Source organism: Balaenoptera physalus (genome assembly GCF_965194825.1).
Source record: "Balaenoptera physalus genome assembly, chromosome: 1".
In the NCBI taxonomy this organism is placed as follows: Eukaryota; Metazoa; Chordata; class Mammalia; order Artiodactyla; family Balaenopteridae; genus Balaenoptera; species Balaenoptera physalus.
In genome coordinates, this window is record NC_138882.1 from 50,840,479 (window position 1) to 50,856,654 (window position 16,176).

At 35.0% G+C, this 16,176-nt stretch overlaps 1 protein-coding gene across 23 annotated transcripts in view; it reads left to right on the top strand.

Annotated features, from left to right (window-relative positions):
- The window catches only part of ACBD6 (acyl-CoA binding domain containing 6), a 228,727-nt gene that overhangs the window by 31,702 nt on the left and 180,849 nt on the right, over window positions 1–16,176 (top strand). The window contains exon 4 of one of the 23 annotated variants that reach the window (XM_082465733.1): window positions 1,744–15,899. The exons of the other annotated variants lie outside the window; for them this stretch is intronic. Coding sequence (XP_082321859.1) covers window positions 1,744–1,752 — 9 coding nt within the window. The 3' untranslated portion in view covers window positions 1,753–15,899. Of the gene's footprint in view, window positions 1–1,743; window positions 15,900–16,176 lie in introns of those variants that run through there. 23 annotated transcript variants of the gene reach the window in all.

A 16,176-nucleotide genomic window follows, 5' to 3' on the forward strand; every position in this document is an offset into this window, starting at 1 on the left:
ACGCGCAGGCTCCGTAGTTGAGGCTCACGGGCCCAGTTGCTCCGCGGCATGTGGGATCTTCCCAGACCAGGGCTCGAACCCATGTCCCCTGCATTGGCAGGCAGACTCTCAACCACTGCGCCACCAGGGAAGCCCCTCATGTTCCATCTTTAAATAACACCATAGTTTTGCATTAGTGAAGTCATATAAAATTACCTTGGGATAGATAAACTTCTAGGGTTTCATTGATATTGGTGGGATAGGGTTGCATTGGAACCAGATTCTGATTTTAATATATCATGGGTGTTAGTTTTGATATTTCTTCTGGTAGTACCTAGTCATAATAAATAAGTGTAGTCATGTCACAGTTTTCCAGTTTCTTCTTAGGTTGAATATTCTATATATTTGAAAAAAATTTAGTGAAACTCTTAGTAATGTGTAATTTTAATTGAAGTAAAAGGGAAATATACTTAGGAAAGATAAGTTGTTTTTCTTTTTTAAATGTCCCAGTTACTCTTTTTAATATATAATTAGGTTTTATCATAGCGTTTCTCCACCCTCTAGTAGTCATGACACTGGGTCATTTTTTTTATTATTATTTATTTCTTTATGGCTGCACCGGGTAGTTGCAGCATGCGGGTTCTTCATTTCGACGTGCGGGCTCTTAGTTGTGGCATGCCGACTCTTAGTTGCGGTATGTGAACTCTTAGTTGTGGCATGCATGCGGGATCTAGTTCCCTGACCAGGGATTGACCCCGAGCCCCCTGCACTGGGAGCGCGGAGTGTTACCCACTGGACCACTAGGGAAGTCCCGACGCTGGGTCATTTTAAATGTAGGGCCTGAAGATTTGTTAATTGGATTTGAAATCCAGTGAAGGGAGATAGTTTTTTATTCCCCATTTACTTAAGAAAAAACTGCTTGGACAATTCAGTGTATCTCCTTCTTGAAAGTTTTAAAAATTCTTAACATTTTGGGATATTAAAATTTAGTATTATAAACCTAAATGGATAAGTTTTGAGGTTGATTTCCCTTCCCATCTCCCCAAATTTGGATCGTGTGAGAAAGTTTTATATATCGAGAGACTGAATGTTTTAAATGTCTAATATTTTTGTACTATAGCTGACTAAATGATTTTTATTACTATTTTAATCTTTTTAATTTTTATAGCCCATGGGTCATTTCTCTTGTATATGTTTTATTCCATGGAATTATTCTATATTCTTGTTCATTACTCTAGTACTGTACTAGATTTCTGTACTTCCAGTCTTTGTTTTCTTTTCAGATCTATTTGTGTTGTAAAACTAGGGGTGAATGTGTTAATTTGTCCTTTGAGATTCAGTTCAGCTAAGATTTATTGAGCTTTTTCAGGCTGCATTACTTAGCATAAACTAATGCTGTAATCCTGCTGAAATCTTACAATAATAATGATTAATTATATGTCATCTTCTGAAATTTTTAAAGAATTGATGTACTTTGGAATGTGATTTTCCCAGTAAACTGAAGATGCCAAATCACTTAGTTTTTACCTCTTTCCTCTAGCATTTCTGCTGATCATTGTAAAATCCTGAAATCATCCAATTCAATTACTGTGTCATTGGGCTGTGACTTAAAAAAAAAACTGAATTAGAAGATTTTATGATTTTTTTGCAATTATTGGTGATATATGTATTATATGTCTTTGTGTTTGTGGTATCTTGCAAGGAAATTTAAATTGGAGACATTTCCCTTTCGACCAATAGCTAACCTCCTTTGGCTTTATCCAGAGCTCCTAGGGATGCCTGAGAGGTGCTTCAACTGAGTCTGCCCTGAGTCGTGATACTGTCATCTTCTGATAATCTGAGTCATTCTTGCCTATCAGTAAGGTGTGTAGCAATTCTTTCATAGTCTAGCTTTTTGCCAGGTGTCACCTCATCATATAAATCAACTCTGAGTAATGAAGTAATGGAAGAGTTAACATATTTGGTACCCAAATGACCCCAGAGGGTTTGACACTGTAGTTGGAACCCTCAGATCAGGCCCTGCCATGTGTATATAAAAGTTCCTAAAATTTCAGCACATCAGAAATAATATCATTAAATGTATAACTTTAGTAATTAGAGATGTAAGCATTGTCCAGTGTTTACAACTTTGTATGTGTCTCTGTGTGTATGTGCATGTGTGAGAGAGGTTTTTGAGGAAACACATTGGTGTAAACCTCTGCTGAGGCTGAAAACCATGCATCTTGAATAATTTGTTATACGAACCACACTTGTTTTTTGTTTGATCATTTTTATGCTTAGATAAAACCTGCAGTCTTTGACTGCCTTATGCCTGTTGGAAAAGAGTGAAGTGTCGGTTATATCTTTCCTTCCAAGATGACAGATTAACTTTCAATTATTTGTATCATTTAGGAACAAGAAAATACCAATTGCAAACAACAGGACAACAGTTCTTGAGTTGCAAATTTCTATTTAAGTTGTTTTCACAGGTTAATTCAAAAAGCTCTGGAATTTTGGAAAACTTAGAATATACTTTTGTTCAAATACCACTTTTAAGAAATGGGTTCATTTTAACAAAAAACTTAACAGTTAAGTATTTTTACCCATCTTCAAACAATAATATTTGGTTTTAAATGCTACTTCCATCTTGTACTTTTAAAGTCAGTTCAGCTTAACTTTAAATATTCTTTTAAAATATCTTTTATAGGGAGCAAAAGCAAAGTACCCTCTTAATGCCTAGGTAATAAGATTTAGTATTTGTATGAAAATGTTAAAATCTGTGTTGCTATCTTTTCTAGGCCCTTAAAAAATTTTTTTTCTATATATTGGAGTTTCTCATCAGCTGTGTAAATATAGAATCATGGGAGGCTTGGGATCTTCAAGCATTTGAAATGTTGTAATATATACGCTAGTTTAAGTGTGTGCCCTTTTACAGATAGCCCTCATTTCATGCACAGTCCTGTATTTAAATAACTCATATCATTGCTATTCTAAGTAGTGCTTTTGCAGATTGACTTTTTTCCCATAGCTCCATAATTTATAAGAAAACATAAAATGAAAAGACTAGACCAAAATGATTTTGGTGCATGGTTATAATCTTAATATCAGTACTGAGAATAAAGACTAAGTCTGTTCAGAATAGACTGGTTAACTAGCTGATCAACTTAAATTTCATATAGTAATTCCTTTTCATTGTTTAGTTTGTGTTTTTTTGCATTTAATTTGTAGGTTTAGGGTGTCTTTGATTTTATGTCTTTTGAGAAATTTATGATCCAGTGCTTTATTTATGACATCGTCATCTTAGCTTTGGCAACTTATTGAAATACAATATAGGGAAATTTAGTATGTATTTTTTAAAAGCTTAAATTGGGAAAATGAACCAACAGTGCTAATGTGGAGCAAAGTAAGAAGGGACTGGCAGGTTAATTTCTTTATACTTCTATTGGCCTTTTATTGTTATAATCTTATTCACAATATGTGACATGATTTGCTTTTGGAGATTTGTAGTATATTGTCATGTTTTAAAGTTGTGAAGGAAGATTATAATTCATTGAGATTATATATGTAGAAAAGAGTTTGTAAAGTGTAGAGGGTAATGCAAATATAAATTATTTTTATTGTTATACCAACTATTATATTGAACAGAGGCAAGAATTTTATTAATATGCTACCAAAAAATAAATGGGATGCAGTGTTAGTGTTGCTGGGGATATTAGCGAGTGATAACATAGCACATGGTAGCTTATGTAGAATAAATAACTAGGTTGAAATTATAGAGGAATTATTCAGAGGGAAAAGTTAATACATTTCCTTTGTGGCTGTACCATATCATGCCTAAAATTATATAGGACTGACTTAGTTAAGTCTAAGTCATATTCCTGTAATTTAGAGTTGGAAAATAGTTTTTTTCTGTGTATATCGAATGTGTCAGCTGCATGAATTAGATTTTGTTAGCCAAGTTGAAAATAAATACATTTGTTTTAAAAAAAAATATTACAAAGACTTGGGTTTAAAACACTATCTGAATACTACATTGTTTTCAGTCTCACTGTAGAGTAACTCCCTTCTGGAGGCATTATAGTTTTATTCATATTACAGTGCATGTGAAGTAAGACTTCCAGCTATTTGACACAGTTTCCAATTTGAGACCAAATATATTACTAACTATAGCTTTTAGAGTCAATAGGTACCATATGTTTGTTGGTCTTTCAATTTTTAGAGTATGGCAAAGATGAAAAGGGTGAGAGAGAGGGGTGATGGATTGACCCTTGGGTACAATGCAGAAATCAAATAAAAAAAAACAATAAGGATAATTCTTAAAAGGAAAAAAAGCATAAGAGGAAAGAGAGATGTCAGAAATTTGAGTCTGAATTTCTTGGTGCCTGTCCTTGTATGAAGAAAAGGTTCTGTATTGAAGGAGGTTATGTTATGGTCAAATCCCGACAGTGATAAAAGAAAATTCCAACTGGACATTGGCAATGAGCTTGATTGGCTTAGAGACAGAGATGATGGCAAGCAGGGGTCATTGTTTTGACTGATACTGAGGCATTCTGGCCAGGGCTTGAGGTAACATGGAAGCTGATTGGAAATGTAAACTTGTCTTCTATGCGGAAGTTTCCCTGATAGAGTGAAAAGTAATTATGGAACCTGGGATAAGGAAGTTGTCATGTTCTTGCCTTGTCCTCTTCTGTTATTTCTATGGTTAGGATAACCAGCAAAGATTTTATGGTACTCTATGTAAGCTGATAGCCTTAAGTGTCTGATTCGTAGGTAACCCAAAATAATTTTAGGAAATAGTGCAGAGCTGAGAGTAACAGAATTCGGTAGTTTAATTATAGACTCCTAACGGAAGGGTGAGAAAGTACACCTGAAATGTATAAGAATAAGCCATCCCCAGAAGGAATATGAATGCCAGTCGATAGTGAAAGATGCTCTATCTCACTAATAACCAAGAAATGTAAGCTTAAGCAATGTATACTACTTTGCATTTGACAGATTGAATTAAAAGGCTTGTTGGCAGAGCACAAGGAAGTCAGCACAGGCATGCACTTTTAGTGGAGCATGGATTGGCAGCAATCTTCTAGGAGATGATTTCTTCACCTCCTAAAACCACTTGCCCACTTAGCTTTTGCTGTGAGGCTTAGCTTCAGCAGGACCTCCTACCTGACCAGAGTCTTGGAAACTTTGACTCCTTCTCTTCCTTCTGGGCTCAGGGTGTGTGGCAGAAGCTTTCTCCAACAGCTGCTTAGAGGGGTTAGGTGGCAAGCCCAGAAGTTCAGGGGACAGACTTTGCCCAAGGATAGGCAAGAGATGGGAAGAAACTGGCAGTTAAATTGCTTTTCCTTTCTTGCTTTTCTTCGTTTCCCATTCTGAGATACGGTGGTCCATTTAGCCTAACTAGAAGACATCCTGTGTGACCTCGGTCAGTGAAGCCAGCTTGGTAACAGTACCATCTTTTGTTTGCTTTTCCTCCTTACCTGCCTCACCTCTCTTTCTCTCTCATTCTTCATATGCTGAGATTTTACCTCCCAAGAATTTCTTAACTTGGAAGGTTTGCCTCAGGTTCTGTTCTTTAGGAAATGTAGGCTGAGAAACTAACAATTTCAGTTCTGAGACTACTCTATTAAAATATTTGCAGGTTCTGGAAGATCTGTGTATAGGGATGTACATTGCAACATTGTTTGCCTTACTGAGAAGTTGGAAACAATCTAAATGGTCATCAATAGGGAAATGGTTAAATAATGATATGTTATACAGTGGAATACTGTCCAGCAATAAAAAGAATGATATGGAAAGTTTTCCATGATATACTGTGTGAGACAGAGTACGGATCAGTATGTTTAGTTTGATCCCAATTGGGGAAATTAAGCCACCAAACAAATCAGGTATAGGCACAGGTACAGTATTGAAAGGAATAATGTAGAATTGGGAATGTTGTTAAGTTAGGAAAGAGAGGGATTTCTACTTTCACCTTACACACTTTTATAAAATTGAATTTTTCTACATTGAATATGTAATGAAACAATGGAAAAAACTTGCTACTTAAATCATATAGATAATGGGATAATTATTAAAAACGGAGAATAAATATGCTTAGGAGATAGAAAGCATATCAGAGTGCTTAGTTCATCCAATACTAATCTTGGAGGATCATGAAGAAACTAACTTTAACTTTGTTTATTACACATATACATACATATATGTACATATATATATAGTGTGTGTATGTGTATGTATATAGATATAGATGTTTGATATAAGCTGGGGCATTATTCAAAGTGCTTTATGGATATTATGTACTGGTCACAATAGCTCTGTGAGGTAGGTGCTGTTATTATTCCTGTTTTACAGATTAGGGACCCAAGGCTAGAAAACGTTTAAAAAACACAGAAAGCAAAACCTTTGACGTCATATAGGTTTAACAGTGGCGGTTAGGAAATTAAACTAATGCTGCGTGACTCCTGAGGCTCTAACCTCTGCCTGAGGTTCTAACCATACTGTTTCTAATTCAGTCCTATAGTATTAGTCATCACAACCTATATATGATCTGATTGTAAAGCTGCTTGCATACTACTTGACATAGATAGCCAAGTTTTATTGTCTTTGCTGGGTGGAAATGGATTTTTTAAAAAATCATAGTGGAAATTGTTTTTTTTCCCAAATGTAAAAAATTTTATAGAAACTTTCAGAAAACACGGACAAGTTTTTAGATGAAAATAAGGATTGTCTTTAAAATAACCATTGTTGACATTTTGGTGTTTATTTTGAAAATTTTCTGTGTATAATCACTTACACATATAGTTAGAATTAAAAAAAATTTTTTTCTCCACGTGGGATTACGCTACTCAGACTATTTTTTAAAATCTGCTTTACTTGCCAGTTATCACAGTCATCTTTCCGTGTGTGTGTGTGTATAAATTTCTAATGGCAGCATAGTATGTTATTGTATGGATGAACCCTGTTTAATTTAGCCAATATTCTATGTTTGGATGTTCAGCTGTTTTCTTTCTTTCTTTTCTTTTTTTTATTACTATTTTTTTAATTGAAGTAGAGTTGATTTATAATATTATTTTAGTTTCAGGTGTACAACATAATGATTCAATATTTTTATAGATTATCCTTCATTTAAAATTATTATAAAATATTGTCTGTATTCTTTGCGCTGTAGGTATATCCTTGTAGTTTATTTATTTTATACATAGTAGTTTGTACCTCTTAATCCCCTACCCCTATCTTGCCCCTTCCCCATACCCTCTCCCCTCTGGTAACCACTAGCTTGTTTTCTATATTTGCCAGACTGTTTCTGTTTTGTTATATTCATTCATTTGTTTTATCTTTTAGATACCACATATAAGTGATAACATACAGTATTTTTCTTTCTCTGTCTGACTTATTTCACTAAGCATAATAACCTCCAGGTCCATCCATGTTGTTGCAAATGGCAAAATTTCATTCTCTTTTTTAATTGGCTGAGTAATATTCCATTATGTATGTACCATCTTTATCCATTTATATGTTGATGGATACTTAGTTTGCTTCTATGTCTTGGCTGTTGTAAAAATGCTACTATGAACACTGGGCTGCATGTATCTTTTTGAACTAGTGTTTTCATTTTCTTCTGATATATGCCCAGGAGTGAAATTGCTGGATCATATGGTAGTTTTATTTTTAGTTTTTTGAGGAACCTCCATACTGTTTTCCATAGTGGCTACACCAATTTACATTCCCACCAACAGTGTATTAGGGTTCTCTTTTCTCCACATCCTTGTCAACATTTATTATTTGTAGACTTTTTGATGATAGCCATTCTTACAGGTATGAGGTGGTATCTCCTTGTGTTTTTTTTTTAAAGATTTTTTTTTTTGGTTATTTAAATGTTCTTCTTTTATTTTTTTATTTTTTAATTAATTAATCAATTATTTTTGGCTGTGTTGGGTCTTCGTTTCTGTGCGAGGGCTTTCTCTAGTTGCGGCAAGCGGGGGCCACTCTTCATCGCGGTGCGCGGGCCTCTCACTTTCGCGGCCCCTCCTGTTGCGGGGCACAGGCTCCAGGCGCGCAGGCTCAGTAATTGTGGCTCACGGGCCCAGCCGCTCCGCGGCATTGGGATCTTCCCAGACCAGGGCTCGAACCCGTGTCCCCTGCATTGGCAGGCAGACTCCCAACCACTGCGCCACCGGGAAAGCCCCTCTCCTTGTGTTTTTGATTTGCATTTCTCTGATGATTAGCAATATTGAGCATCTTTTCGTTGTCCTTTGACTGTCTTTATGTCTTCTTTGGAAAAATGTCTATTTGGGTCTTCTGCCCATTTTTTAATTGGGTTGTTTGTTGATATTGAGTTGTATGAGCTGTTTATATATATTGGATATTAACCCCTTATCAGTCATATCATTTTCAAATATTTTTTTCCATCCAGTAGGCTGTCTTTTCATTTTGTTGATGGTTTCTTTTGCTGTGCAAAAGCTTTTAAGTTTAATTAGGTCCCATGTGTTTATTTTTGCTTTTGTTTCTTTTGCCTTAGGCGACACATCCAAAAAGAAAAAAATCCCTATGATTTGTGTCAAAGAGTGTTCTATGTTCTCTTCTAGGAGTTTTATGGTTTCAGGTCTTACGTTTGGTCTTTAATCCATTTTGAGCTTATTTTTGTATATGGTGTGAGAAAATGTTCTAATTTCATTGTTTTACATGTAGCTGTCCAGTTTTCCCAGCACTTATTGAAGAGACTGTCTTTTCCTCGTTGTATATTCTTGACTCCTTTGTCATAGATTAATTGATCATAAGTGTATGGGTTTATTTCTGGGCTCACTGTTCTGTTCTATTGATCTATGTGTCTGTTTTTGTGCCAGTACCATACTGTTTTGATTATTGTAGCTTTGTAGCATAGTCTGAAGTTAGGGAGCACAATAGCTCCAGCTTTATTCTTTTTCCTCAAGATGGCTTTGGCTATTTGGGGTCTTTTGTGGTTCCATATAAATGTTAGGATTATTTGTTCTAGTTCTGTGAAAAACTTCATGGGTACTTTGATAGGGATTGCATTAAATCTGTAGATTGCTTTGGGTAGTATGGACATTTAACAGTATTAATTCTTCCAGTCCATGAACATGGGATATCTTCCCATTTCTTTGTATCATCTTCAATTTCCTTCATCAGTGCTTTATAGTTTTCAGAGTATAGGTCTTTTACTTTCTTGGTTAAGTTTATTTCTAGGTATTTTATTCTTTTTGAGGTCTTTTTTTTTTTTTTTTTTACCCTTGCAGATAATGCTGCAATAAACATTTTTCTACTTATGTTTTTACATACTTACCTAATTATTTCTTCCGAATGAATTCCTAGAGGTCAGTAGCCAAGTTTTTTAGTTTCAGTTTTTTATTGATGATTTAGACTCATCAAGCAATGCATTGTTTGTCTAGGAAGAAATAATACTGTCTTGTGTTTTCTCTTAGTCACTTGCAACTTTTCATTAATGGTTAATAATTATTATTAACAAATGGGACCTAATTAAACTTAAAGGCTTTTGCACAGCAAAGGAAAACATAAACAACACAAAAATACAACCCACAGAATGGGAGAAAATATTTGCAAACGATGTGACTGACAAGGGTTTAATCTCCAAAATACACAAACAGCTCACACAGCTCAATATCAAAAAAACAAACAACCCAATCAAAAAATGGGCAGAAGATCTAAATAGACATTTCTCCAAAGAAGACATACAGATAGCCAAAAAACACATGAAAAAAGGCTCAGTGTCTCTAATTACTAGAGAAATGCAAACCAAAACTACAATAAGGTATCACCTCACACTGGTCAGAATGGCCATCATCAAAAAGTCTACAAACAATAAATGCTGGAGAGGGTATGGAGAAAAAGGAACCCTTCTACACTGTTGGTGGGAATGTAAATTGGTGCAGCCACCATGGAGAACAGTATGGAGTTTCCTTAAAAAACTAAAAATAGAGCTACCATATACGATCCTGTAATCTCACTCCTGGGCATATATACGGAGAAAACCATAATTCAAAAAGATACGTGCACCCCAGTGTTCATTGCAGCACTCTTTACAACAGCCAAGACATGGAAGCAACCTAAATGTCCATCGACAATTGAATGGATAAAGAAGATGTGGTACATATATACAGTGGAATACTATTCAGCCATAAAAAAGAATGAAATAATGCCATCTTGCAGCAACACGGAAGGACCTAGAGATTATCATACTAGGTGAAGTAAGTCAGACAGAGAAAGACAAATATCATATGACATCACTTAATCTAAAAAAAAAATGATACAAATGAACTTATTTACAAAACAGAAACAGACTCAGACTCAGAAAACAACTTATGGTTACCAAAGGGGAAAGGTGGTGGGGAGGGATAAATTAGGAGGTTGGGATTAACATATACACACTACTATCTATAAAATAGATAATCAACAGGAACTCTACTCAATATTCTTTAATAACCTATATGGGAAAAGTATCTGAAAAAGAATAGATATATGTATATGTATAACTTAATCACTTTGCTGTAGACCTGAAACTAACACAACATTGCAATCAGCTATACTCCAAGATAAAATTCAAAATAAGGACAGAAGAAAAAGGAAAAAACTATTGAATTCTCTTAGGGAATATTGAGCACCCACTGTGAACATGGCAACACCTCACTAGGTGTTATTTTTAGAATTTTTCTGTGGTTAAATCTGTGACTACCATCTGTGAGCTGGAGTTGCTTCATGGTAAAGGATGGAAGCAATATAGGAGAATAGTATTCCATAGGATTTGGAGGGAAAAGAATGAAATATAACTTTAAAAATATGTAGATTATACTTTTCCTTATGTGGTATTTGTCTACTTCATTGTAAGTGACTTAATACTTTTCTCTTCCCTCCTATGAACTTTTAGCTCCAGGAGGTTAAGAGAACATATATGTCTCAGTCACCATTGTACTCCCAGTTAGGAGGCAGTAACTATAAGTTGAATTAATGAATAGATGAGAAATAATATTTATACAGTGAAGTATGACGTCTGTTTCCTAGGTTGTTCATAGAACCATAGCTACTGAGTCTTTTGGACGTATGTTATGATGTTGCTAAAAATAAAGTTTTAAAGCTATATAGATGAGGACTTCCCTGGTGATGCAGTGGTTAAGAATCTGCCTGCCAGCTCCGTTTACAATAGCCAGGACATGCAAGCAACCTAAGTGTTCATCAACAGATGAATGGATAAAGAAGATGTGGCACATACATACAGTGGAATATTACTCAGCCATAAAAAGAAACAAAATTGAGTTATTTGTAGTGAGGTGGTTAGAGTCTGTCATACAGAGTGAAGTAAGTCAGAAAGAGAAAAACAAATACCATATGCTAACACATATATATAGAATCTAAAAAAAAAAAAAAAAAAAGGTTCTGAAGAACCTAGGGGCAGGACAGGAATAAAGACTCAGACGTAGAGAATGGACTTGAGGACACGGGGAGGGGGAAGGGTAAGCTGGGATGAAGTGAGAGAGTGGCATGGACATATATACACTACCAAATGTAAAATAACTAGCTAGTGGGAAGCAGCCGCATAGCACAGGGAGATCAGCTCAGTGCTTTTTGTCCACCTAGAGGGGTGGGATAGGGAGGGTGGGAGGGAGACGCAAGAGGGAGGAGATATGGGGATATATGTATATGTATAGCTGATTCACTTTGTTATAAAGCAGAAACTAACACACCATTGTAAAGCAATTATACTCTAATAAAGATGTTAAAAAAAAAAAAAGAAAAGAATCTGCCTGCCAGTGCAGGGAACATGGGTTCGAGCCCTGGTCCAGGAAGATCCCACATGCCATGGAGCAACAGAGCCTGTGTGCCACAGCTACTGAGCCTGCGCTCTAGAGCCCTCGAGCCACAACTACTGAAGCCCATGAGCCTAGAGCCCGTGCTCTACAACAAGAGAAGCCACCGCAATGAGAAGCCCGCGCACCGCAGCGAAGAGTAGCCCTCACTCGCCGCAACTAGAGAAAGCCCGCACACAGCAACGAAGACCCAACACAGCCAAAAACAAAAAAAAACAAAAAAAAACTATATAGAAGAAACCAACATTCTCAGTTCATTTAATTAAGCCATACCATTTTATATGTCCATACCATTTCATAAAGCAAGGTAGTGAACTATTATTCTGTTTCCACATTATGCAGCCTAATTATAAACTCAGGGTCAGACCTATACTGGGAGATGGCAGACCAATAAATCAGTATTACAAATGATATGCCCCAAAGGAGTGTTTACCAGTTACTTTAGCCAGCTTACAAATGAATAGCTTAAGACCACGAGTAATTAGATAGGATCGAGAGTAAAGAGTACCTATAAAATTGATGGCAAGTTTCTTGGTATTTGAGGGTTGTTACCTCTTTTATGTTGATTGTTGTTCTAAGTTATCACTGGTAATCTCTGTATAGATGTTTCATCTTTCACTTTTCAATAGTAAAAGCTAAATAATCTTGGTTATAGCTATGAGAAAATAGGAAAAAATCACAAGCAGTAGGTTCTCTGGATCAATTGGAAAGTATTTTGGCATCCATGATCTGTTACTTTCTTGCATAAGCAAACTATTAATTAAAGGTAAATTTTAATGAAGATTCATCATAATTGTTTTAATAGTAAAACAAAGTGTTTTTATTTGAAATTTAAATACACCCAATAATACATCATTAATTTCTTTCTCCACCAAGTCAAGGAAACCAGCAAGTGCTGGGAAAGTATAAGGCTCTTAGTAAATAAGCATTATAACCAAACTGCCAAACCACCTACAGATGACCTGATTCATTGCCAGTGACCACCAAAAGTCTATGAACTTTAAAAAATTTTGATTTAGAATATTTAAAATACTGTTTACGTTAAAGGATACTTAGAATAATTAGTTTGATCTACTTGATATTTTTGTTATTGTACAAAGTATGATGATCCCTCACCTTTGAAAATGTTTGAAAATGGTTAAATTTCAAAGACCTGGTTTAAACTTGTATATTGAGCATTGTTTCATTATTATTATTATTTTTATTAATTATGTTAATAGTTTATTTCCTTTCTAAATGTTCTTTAATGTTCTTCCCAATCATGAGATTCTCTATTTCAGTAGATGTTTGGGTAGTGTACAAAATATTAAATTCCTGTAATATGCATTGTACTACTATGCTGTAGCTACTGAGTTACAAAGAAAGATTTAATAATATGCTCGTTTGTTTATTCATTTACTTATCCTTCAGTCAGCTTGCCTGGCCTTTGTGCTAGATTTGGGGATACAAAAGTAAATAAGGTATAATCTTTTTTCTCAGCGAGATCAAAATCAGGTGAAAGAAAAAAATTTAAACTGATCATTATGGTGGAGTTTGAAGAATACTAATAGCATTATGAACAAAGGGCTGTGGAATCACAGTAATGACTATCTGCTTGTTGACAGGTGGAAAGCCATGAAGGTCATTTTTAAGTAGGGTCTTAGGGTTTGAGTAGGTTTATTAGAGGAAGAAGAGGATGGAACAGCATTTTGGGTAGAGACAGCAGGTACAAAGGAGTAGATGCATAAGAGAGTTTGGCATATTTAGAAAATGGAGAGAAGTTTCATGTGTATGGATCATTGGTTAGGAAAATATGGATGGATAGATGAGCACTGCTAGATCATTTTTTATCAGCATTGTGAAATTCCTTCTGTAGCGAGGAGAGACTACCTTTTACTGTTCTTTAAAAGAAAAAAACTATTTTTTTAAATTTTATAATTCATTCATATATTAAAGATATTTAAATGCTCACTACTTGGTAGACCTTATATTATTGCTTGAGAATTATTAATGTAATAATTGAACCTGATTAAGTAAGATGTTTAGATAGTGATCTAGAAAAATGCATATGTGGAAGAACTAGATTTTATGACTCGATTTGAAAGGATATAAAGAGGTACGTTAGAGTAGTGTAAATGTATCTCTGGTGCTTAAATTTTCAATTTTCAATGCTTTAGATTGCTGTAGGAAAATTACACAGCGATATGTAGGTCTAATATTCTTAAAGAAAACATTTTCTTTTCAAATTCTGAATGTGATATGTTAATAACATTCTAATATACACTCTCACAATAACACTATAAATTAAAATGCATTCTTAAATAATCATAAAGTATTTTAAATGTTCACTTTTTCCATTGATTTTAGTATACTTATACTTATCAAGATATAAAAATAGAAACAGTCTGTCAATGATGTTTTCTTTTTTAAACTTGTAATTTCAATTGTGTTACGTCTGTTTTACCAATTTCTGAAGGATTCTCTTTCATAAACCTTTGGTGTCCAATACAGTCTGCTCCTTCAATTCTGTTGTGAGATAGGCCTTACTTACTAGATTCTGTCAGAACTCATATTAGCCCGGATGGAATGTCAGAAGGAACAGCTATCACTCTAGTCTGTAAGGGAACAGTTGTCAGCAAATTCAGGGAAAGGGAACAAACGCCCAATTAGGTGAAGATATTCTGGAGAGGCTGGCAGTTTAGGTTACCAGTTTTATCTCATGTGTTGAGTATTGACTATGATGGATAAAATTCTTTCAGATTAGTGTGTTTTTATTGTTTTAAGGATTATAAAACTCTTAGACGTTATTTGATATAGCCTGGAAGTATCCTTCCTTCTGACAGTTTTGCAAGTGATAAAACAGACCCAGATTAGGCTGCACGTTAAGGATAACTTAGAAAATAACCTTAAGAGTTTCCTTTTGGAATTGTGATGTTTTGGCCAACGTAGTTTAAAAATCACTGTCTTAGACTATAATGCTTATCATTTATATTTAACTACATCATCTATGAAAGTTTCTTTTAAATCACAAAATATGGGTACTTTGAAAATAAATGACTCCAAATTTGTTAATTGCTGTGGAGATTACAACCCCACTGCAGAGAAACTGCTTTCAAATCACATGTGTAGTAAATATTTTTATAGAAATATGGTCATAAATAGTCCCAGGAAATCCCTCTTGAATATACTATATTTACATTTCAATTTTATGTTGTTGGTTTGTTGCTTTAAAATTGAATATAATTAGAATAAATAACACGCTAGTGGCTTCATTTTACATTTTGAGTCAAAGCTTACTAATTTAAACCTTTACCCCCAGAATAGCATCTTGAGTAAACACATGTGGTTTACCAGGTTTAAATATTTTGTTGAGATCATGTGTGTTTGATTTTTCCTTTTGTAAAATTTATGTGTTGTATAAATACAACTAGATATGTAACAATCCTTTCCTGTACAAGCATCCGTCGCTTAATAGAATTCTGAATAAGAGGAATTTATGAATTAAATTAAAAATTGACTTAATTTTTTTCCTCTTCGCCTTGGAACTTGAGGATCTTAGCACTGCACATATATTACCAGATGGAGTGCCGAAGTCCTCTTACTGTGTGTGTTACAGTTAAATTGAAATGAATGTGTGAGAACACTTTTTAACATGTACTAACAGCTATTAGTGAGATCCCTAAGTCCCTACTAAACAGACCTTTATATTGGGAATAGAATAGTCACCAAGGACCAGTTTTCTCATTTGCCTATCATCATCAGATTTCGTTAGCTGTTTGTCAGTTCTACCTAATTTGACCTGGATCTCCTTAGCAAAACTAGGATTGAACATTTCAGTCTCTGGCTTTATGAATGATTTCCCCACATCCAAGGATACCCTTAAAAAACTGTACAGATAAAATTGGGGGAAATGTTAGGAAATAGAACAGTAAATTATAGTTATGGAGAAAGTGCAAAAAAAGTTAAGATTATTGACAGTGGTTTCAAAATTAGAAATATTAAGGTGAACTGCAGTCAAATTACTAAAATATTAGAAATTTCTCTTAAATAACTATAATATCTTAAGCTCTCTATTATACTACTAGATTGCCTGATGAGCTTTCACTCTCAGTGTCTTTTTTTTTTTTTTATAAATTTATTTATTTATTTATATTTATTTTTGGCTGTGTTGGGTCTTCGTTTCTGTGCGAGGACTTTCTCCAGTTGCGGAGAGCGGGGGCCACTCTTCATCGCGGTGCGCGGGCCTCTCACTATCGCGGCCTCTCTTGTTGCGGAGCACAGGCTCCAGACGCGCAGGCTCAGTAGTTGTGGCGCACGGGCTTAGTCGCTTCGCGGCATGTGGGATCTTCCCAGACCAGGGCTCGAACCCGTGTCCCCTGCATTGTCAGGCAGATTCGTAACC